This window comes from Mirounga leonina, unplaced genomic scaffold (assembly GCF_011800145.1).
Source record: "Mirounga leonina isolate KUSES-001 unplaced genomic scaffold, KU_Mleo_1.0 Mir_94, whole genome shotgun sequence".
Lineage (NCBI taxonomy): Eukaryota > Metazoa > Chordata > Mammalia > Carnivora > Phocidae > Mirounga > Mirounga leonina.
This window is the reverse complement of record NW_023270855.1, coordinates 57,085,874-57,093,598: the sequence shown is the minus strand read 5'-3', so window position 1 is coordinate 57,093,598 and position 7,725 is coordinate 57,085,874. Positions and strand designations below refer to the sequence as shown.

At 61.8% G+C, this 7,725-nt stretch overlaps 1 protein-coding gene across 2 annotated transcripts in view; it reads right to left on the bottom strand.

The window, feature by feature from the left end:
* Positions 1-2,166: 2,166 nt before the first annotated feature.
* The window catches only part of SLC39A3 (solute carrier family 39 member 3), an 8,260-nt gene continuing 2,701 nt past the window's right edge, over positions 2,167-7,725 (bottom strand). For both annotated transcript variants that reach the window (XM_034997499.1, XM_034997500.1), the window contains exon 3: positions 2,167-5,959. In XM_034997499.1, the coding sequence (XP_034853390.1) occupies positions 5,225-5,959 (735 nt within the window). In that variant the 3' untranslated portion in view covers positions 2,167-5,224. The remainder of the gene's footprint in view (positions 5,960-7,725) is intronic.

The following is a 7,725-nucleotide window of genomic DNA, read 5'->3' as shown; positions in this document are numbered from 1 at the left end:
ATTTATAGCTCCCAGGCCAGGCTCTTGGCCTTGTGAGCCGGGGGAGGACAGGCCCAAGTCGCCTCTGCGCTCTCCCCAGGGCACGGGGGCCCGAGCCCCCATTGGAGCACCCCAAACTAGGATAGCAGTGACCCTTGCCTGTGGCTGGCGGAAGAGCCCTGGCCTTGGTGAGCATGGCTGTGTGCTGGGAAGAAGCTGGCTGGGGCTGGAACTCGGGTCCATTGGGCTCTGAAGCCACAACCCAGCCTTCTTGCTATCCCTGGCTGGCTGTCCCTGTCCTGCATAGTCGTCTCCACTGCAAGGGACCACTGTCCCCCGGCAAAGTCCCAACTCCTCACCTGGCCTGGCAGTCCGTGGGACTTCTCCCTGTCCCAAAGCTCTGGGACCGGGGGCGGGGGGGCCCATACTGGCCTTGCTTATCCCTATCTGCCCCCCCCACTCCTGGCAGTGCTGGGGGGGAGGGGGGAGGTGGCTGGGTTGCATTCTCTGCTGCCTCTCTGTGCTCCCAGGATTAATGCAATTATGCGGGCAAAGCAGAGACCGAGTGTCATGGTCTCTAGCAGATGCAGTTTGGTCCCCAAGGTTTTTTGTTTGTTTTTAAGTTTGGCGTCAACATTCGAAAATAAGAAAATCATTTGTCCAAACCCAGTTTGCCTTGGAAAATGAATGGGCTGGCATCCCCAAGCCTGAATTCTGCCAGTCAGCCTCTGCAGAGCTGGACCCCAGCCCTGAGTGAAAGACGCAGGCTCTTTGCCGAAGCCACCTGCTGGGCCAAATGGAGGCAGCCCGGGGCTCCTCCCAAAATACGGGGTGCTGCTGCTGTTACTATTACCTCTTGAGGAGAGGGGGTCCCAGAGTCTTCACCACGGGCAGGATAAAGCCCTGTGATGCTTGGGTGTTTTACAGACTGCCGCGGCGGCTGTGAGCAGTCAGGAAAAAAAAAGACCATGACTCGCAGAAAGACTCACGGCCTTTGCACAGGCTGTCTGTCCTCCATCCCCCCCCCCCACCAGAAAAGCTCTTTCCCCATCTTCTTGGGACTCCAGTGTGGCCCCCAGGGATTTCCTCCCTGACCACGTTGCTAAAATCATTTGCATTTTCCTTATCTCTCTCCCTTCACTTTGCTTTTTCTGTTTTCACGGCATTTATTGCTGATCCTGCATTTCACACTGATATGTCATCTGTCTCCCCTCACTAGGCGAGCTGCCATGCATCCTAGGGCAGTGGGCCTCACCCTTGGGGGACTCTGGGATATTTTTCGGGGGATACTTGTGGCCACGGCTGGGGTGCTCCTGGCATCACGTGGGCGGGGGCCAGAAATGCGGCTCACCTCCCCCTCCCCACACACACACACAGTGCCCGGGACAGTCTGTGTCAGCAGGGCTGGGAGAGACAGACCCGGAGTTGGGCAATGATCTCAAATGTGTCCCCAGACCAGCAGCATCAGCAGCACCTGGGGGCTGGGTGGCAATGCAGATCGTGCAGCCCCGCCCCCAGCCAGAATGCGGCTCGCAGCCTGCACCCGGTGGGCGGCGAGACAGCCCCAAATGTCTATGGTGCCGGGATGGAGACCCTGTCTGAGCTTGTCAGCCGGAGTGGCTGGGCCTGAACGTGCTCAGGGAGGCCCAGCTGGTCCCTGGACGGAGAGACCTGTCAACTGTGGTGGCTGTTTACTCTGGTCTAAATGCAGTACCTCGGCCAGGCCTCCCATGCACCCGGGAAGCTGGGACTCAGAACCGCCCACCTGTCCAGCCGCTTCTGCCCGGCCGGGCTGGGCACATGCCAGTCGCCCCAGCCCTCCGTCGAGCACTGCAGCCAGCCAGACCAGCTGCTCCTGCCGTGGGAGCCACAGAGGCCTTTGGGGTGGCAGGGGCCCGCAGTGGGTTCTCCCTGCTTCAGCCCGATCCGGCTTTAGCACCCCAGCGGCCCAGAGAAGAGCTCTAGCGTCTTCAGGGAACAATGCCCCCGCCCGCAGGAGGTTCTGGGAAGGTCGGATGGGCCCATCACTGGCTTTGCCCCAAAGGGTGGGCACAGGCTGGGGCAGGTGGGATGCGTGCCTCTTTCCCTGGCAGGTCTGATGCCACCGGGGGCTGGGAGACGCCGCCCCCTCCCCTGCCTGCCTCTGGGGGCTGGAAAGACGCAGACGGGCGGGGAAGCGGCGCACCGCCCCCCCGCCTGACGCTAATAACTTTTGCACCAGACACAAACAGCAGACAACAAAGCCCCGACACACTGTTATTAAGGTTGATTCAATCCACGAGGCCTCGTAATTTCCCCCTTTGTCTCCAGATCAAGGAGGGGAATGTGGTTGACTCCATCCAGCCTTCGCCTGTGCCCCGAGCCCCCACACGGAGCAGACCTTGGAGGGCTGAGGCCTGGGCCAGGGACCTCCTGGCGGAGGAAAACCTGGCCTTGGCTGATGAGGGGAGACCCGTCCGAGGTAACTCTCCTCCTGGCAGAGCTCAGAATGGTGCCCCAGCCCAGGGCACCCCCACCTCCTCCTTCCCACCCGGGACCCCTCCTGCTGGGGGCCGGGAGAAGCCTAGGCTGAGCAGGTGGCTGGGGGTGGCCTTGACCCAGCCACGGCCGTACGGACAGAGTTGGTGTTTGGTGTTCTGCGCGGAGGGTTTGGTTTTGTCAGACGGACAGCAGCGTGTGCTCTCTGGGCAGCCTCACATCCAGGCTGCGGCAGCCGTGCCTCCCGCCCGTCAGCAGGCGCCCGCCCCCCTCCTCTCTTTCCAACACGCACGTGGGATCTCAGAGCAAACTGGCCTCTGCGTGGAACCCACTGTCACTTCCTGTGAATTAGAGCGGGGACACCCCAGTGTGACCACCACAGACGTCCTCGGACACCGCCTGGCGCACCCTGCGGGACCCCCCCTACTGAGAACCACGGAGTGAGAAGACCCCCAAAAGCAGCAGGCCACACAACATCTCCTTAGGATCACAAAGGTGCACACAGATGGCCTTCCGTGGCTGATGCCCAGTTTTGTGCAGGGGCTGGTCCAGGGCCAGCTGGTGATTGATCCAGTCGTATCCACAGGAAAGCTGCTGTCACCACGTGGCGGTGCCCCGGTGTCCCAGCTGGTGGGGGATGGAGCCCCGGGTAGGCCTCAGAAGACCCTGGTCTAGGCCAGACTCGGCCACCAGAGCCCAGGAAACCTCAGGAGTTTCTCCGGGCTTCCGTCGGAGGGCAAAACAGCCACTCCTCCTACCTCGGCGTGGAGATGGTCTAATCCTCACCCGATGCGGGGAAAGCTGACCAAGACCAAGATACTGTCACCCCCACGGCAGCTTCTGGAAGCGGGTCCCAGGGCTGACCCTTGCTCCACTGGGCGCAGAAGACAAAAGGGGTGGCCAGAGGTGTCCTCGTCTACAACACAGCCCCCTCAAACCTCTTGGGATCCCAGCGTCCTCAGGGGGCCTGGAAGCAGCTTGCTGGGGCTGGTGGGACCCTAGGGAGAGCAGGTCAGCCGGGAGTGGCCACAGCCCAGCAGATGGAGAGAATCTGAGGACGCTGGGGACTCGGGGGGTGGTGACGTCTGACTGAGGGGCCAGCAGAGGGGCCCGTGGGCCTTTCCATGACCTGAGGCTCCTTGCTGGTGTGGTGGTGCCCTTCCTGGGCCCACTGGTCGGGAAGTGTGCTCAGAGTGAGCGGGACATGGCCTTGGAGACATCAGTGGGGGCAGGGGGGTGGTCAGCTGATGGCTGGTAGGAGGGTAGGGACCCTGTGGCGTGTGCGCTTTTGGCAGCGACAGGGCGTATGCAGCTGGGGTCCCTGGAGCAGAGACGACCCCGGCCCAGATGAAGGGAGGCTACAGAACCTGGTGGCTCCACAACGACCCGCCCACTCAGGGAAAAGGCCAAGTGGGTGGAAACTTCCCGTTCCTGGGTGGAGTGAAGTGGGGGGCAGGCCGAGGTTGACAGCACAGGACACAATGGAAAGGATGATGTCCCCACACCCTGGGGGCCACTTTCCCAGCACAGGGCAGGGTGAGGCCACGTGGGGTTTGGAGATGGGTCCCCAGGACAAGTCCGACAGAAGTTTCTAGCATCAGGCCTGACCGTCCTGCAGCAACAGGGTAGGGGCAGGCAGAGCAGAGGCTGAGGCTCTCGGACACACATCCCCGATCCCCCTGCCTCTTGTAACAAAACTGAAGGAGGCCGGGGCGGTGGCAAAGGTGGTCACCCTGTGCTGGGAGGGGCTGAGTGGTGGCAGCAGGCCAGCCCCCGGGGCGCCCACGTGGCCCCGGGGCAGAAGGGGCCCGTGCTCGGGAGGCCCTGCAGGCCAGGAGTGAGGCAGAGGAAGGGGATCAGGGTGCTGGGAAGGCACGCACCTGGGCCCTCGTGCTGAGGCTGCGAGAGCCGAGCCCAGCCCAGGCCACCGGCCCGCACTCCCCCAGAGCACCTCTGATGGTAAAATCCCCCAGGCAAGGCTTTCGGCCCAGGCTCCTATCCCCGGAGGCCCGCATCGGGGTTGCTGAGACAACGGGCGAGTTGAACAGAAGGTTGCCAGGGAGCCGGTGCCCAGGGTTGGTGCCAGCCCCACATGCACCCTGAGGCAGCTTCGGGCTTCATCTGCATCTGCGGGGGCTGATTCAGGTGTGTGTCCCCTGCCCCACGGCCCCGGGGACTGAGAACCAACGGCCCAGCCGGCCCCTAGCCCTGCCTGCGCATCTCTGCATCTCTCGGGTCCACCGAGTGTATGGCAGCGGGGGGGGTGGGGGGGGCACACAGAAGGCAGAGAAGAGGGAAGCGCTGAGGTCCCGGCGCCCCACCCGTCCCCCTCGAGGTCTCAGGTGGCCCGAGTCAGGGCTTCCCTGTGTGACCGCTGGATGGACGCTCCATGCGACAGAGCCAGCTGGGAGCAGAGGACATAAGTCTCAGGCCTCCAGATGGGCTCGGTGGCTCGGAGAAGCCACGGTCCTGTCCTGTCCCCAGGCGGGAGTGTGGGGGCGGAGGGTCCCAGGCCAACCCCCTGCGGCTGCCCGGCCCCGCCTCCTGTGTGAGTCATCAGATCCCAATGCCAGAGGATGACATGGCCACACAGCTTTGGTAAACAATTTTAAGAGAAGTATTTTTAAAAGTAGTCGCTGTGCCCCAGGCTCAGGGTGTCGGATCTGGGGCGCGGCCCCTCTGTGCACAGGTGGCAGCCCGGGGCCTGAGCTGCCCCGCCTGGGAGAGGGGGGACCACCTGTATCCGGTGGGCGGGCGATGGGCAGGTTCACCACTTGAGGAAGACCATGCCGGCCAGGACGGCATAACCCAGCACCAGAAAGAGGACTTTGAGCAGACGGTCGCTCTTCTCCTCCAGCTCCTTCGCTAGGATCTCGAAGAAGGTGACAAAGAGGAACGTGCCGCCTGCGAGGCCCTGCAGCAGCACCGAGGCCACGCTGCTGGGCACCCCCTGGGCACTCTCGATGCCCAGGCCGATGCTGATGCCCAGGGGGATCATGGCACTGACAGTGACGGCCAGCTTGGCCGCGTCCCTCAGGGCCATGGCGCTCCTGGCCATGCTGATGCCCAGGGCCACGGCCACCAGCGTCTCGTGGATGGCCACCCCCACGAACAGGCTCACTACCTTCTCTCCGTCCTCCTGCAGGCCCAGGGCCAGGCCCTCGAAGATGGAGTGCGCCGACAGGGCAAATACCAGGCTGAGGAGCCGCAGCGGGCTGGAGTGCGACAGCTCTTGGACACTCAGCCCGTGTGCGTGGGGGTGGGGCTCCGCATAGAGCGTGTGGCCCCGTGCACCCCCCATGAAGGGGCTCTCATACTCCGAGTCACTGCCGGCGTCCGAGCCAGCGTTGAAGGTCTCCAGGTCGATGAACGATGGCTTCTCCTTGCGGAAGGTCAAGATGAGCTGCTCCAGGAAGACAGTCATGAAGAAGCCCAGCATCACGATGGTCTCGGCCAGTGGGTAGTCGGTGCTGATGTGCCCGAGACTCAGAACTTTCTGGAGCTGGAGCAGAAGATGTGCAAGAGAGGAGAAGGAGAGAGAGGGGTTCAGAGCGGGCTGGACTCCTGCCACCAACACAACAGGGTTTGGGGGAGATATCACTGTTCAATTAGCAAAGCACATTATATCCACTAAATCAGCCAAATATTAATTATGCTGTAGTGGGCTGAACTGTGGTCCCTAAAGATATGTCCACTTGGAACCTCAGAATGTGACCTTATTCGGAAGAAAGGTCTTTGCAGATTATAATGAACGTGTGATGGGCTGAATTGTGTCCCCCACCAAAAATTCATATATTCAAGTCTCTGAACATCCAGAATTTCAAAACTAAACCTCCTTAGAGAAAGGGTCTTCAGAGAGGTGATTCAGTTAAAATGAGGCTGTTAGGGTGGGCCCTGCCCCACTAGGACTGGAGTCCTTACAGGAACCACCACGTGAAGAGGTGGCAAGGAGAGAGGCCTCAGAGGGACCCAGGCCTGCCAGCCCCTTTCTCCTGGACCCCTGGCCTCCACAAGGACAGACAGCAAACGTCTGAGGTGTTTTGCTATTTCCCCAGCCCTGGGGAAATCCTACATAAGATAAGGATCTGGATACGAGACAGATCATCCTGACTTAGGGTGGGATCTTAATCCAGTAACGGTGTCCTTAGGAGACACAAAAGGAGGGGACACAGAGAGACACACAGGGAGACGGGCAGGTGACCACGGAGGCAGAGACCGCGGTGATGTACCTACAAGTCAAGGAACACCAAGGACTCTCCAGAAGCAGGGAAATGGCACGGGACAGACTCTCCCTCACTGTGCCATGGACCAGCCTCTGCCGCCCTGAAGGCCTGTGTGGGGTCTGCTTCCATAGGACGCCGGGTGGGGCTGTTTCCAAAGGTCTTCCTGGGTGAATATGCTGGGAATGCGTGAGACTCTGCACATCCACACCCCCCACCCGCCGCCAAGGGGATCCTGCCAGCCAGCGCCACCCAGTAGCGCTTTCTGATGACGGAAATGCTTTCTATCTGTCTGATACGGAAGCCACCGGCCACACGTGGCCCATGAGGACCTTAAACACGGCCGGCGTGGCCAAGGACTGGCATGTTGACTCGTGTTTCATTTACTTCACTGAAACTCGACTAGACAGGCAAGGCGAGGGGCTGCCGCTCGGGACAGCCCAGGGCCGGATGCTGCCCGGCAAGGTGGGGGTGGGCTCCTCAGAGCTGGGCTCGGTTTGCCCGTACTCCTGAGGTGGTGTGCACACACCAAGGTTGTCCAGCCTGGGGCCGCAGAACGTGCCGTCAGCTGTCTGGACCGCTCCTCCTCCCGAGTGACTCAGGGCTGGTCGATGCTCAGGCTTTGGGTCTTGGGGTGCATGTAATTCCCAAGTGCTCTACCTGAGCCAGGCGCCCCAACACTATGCTCACAGCACCCCTTCATGACAGCCCGGGAGCGCGCTCACACACACACACACACACACACACACACACACAAGCGCGGGCCGCGCGGCTACCCCGCCCCTCCAGGGCACACTGAAGACATTTTGGTCGTCATGACTTGTTGGGGGGGTAGTGCTGACATTGGGGCAGCGTCATTCTCAGTGGGGGGCCGTCCTGGGCACCAGAGGGAGGTGGGGGGTGTTCAACAGCATCCCCAGCCCCACCCACCCGATGCCAGGAGCATCCCCCATCCTGACGACCACAGGCGTCTCCAGACATCATCCGGTGTCCCTGGGGGCAGGACTGGCCCAGGTGAGACCTCCTGACCCAGTCACCTGCCCTCACT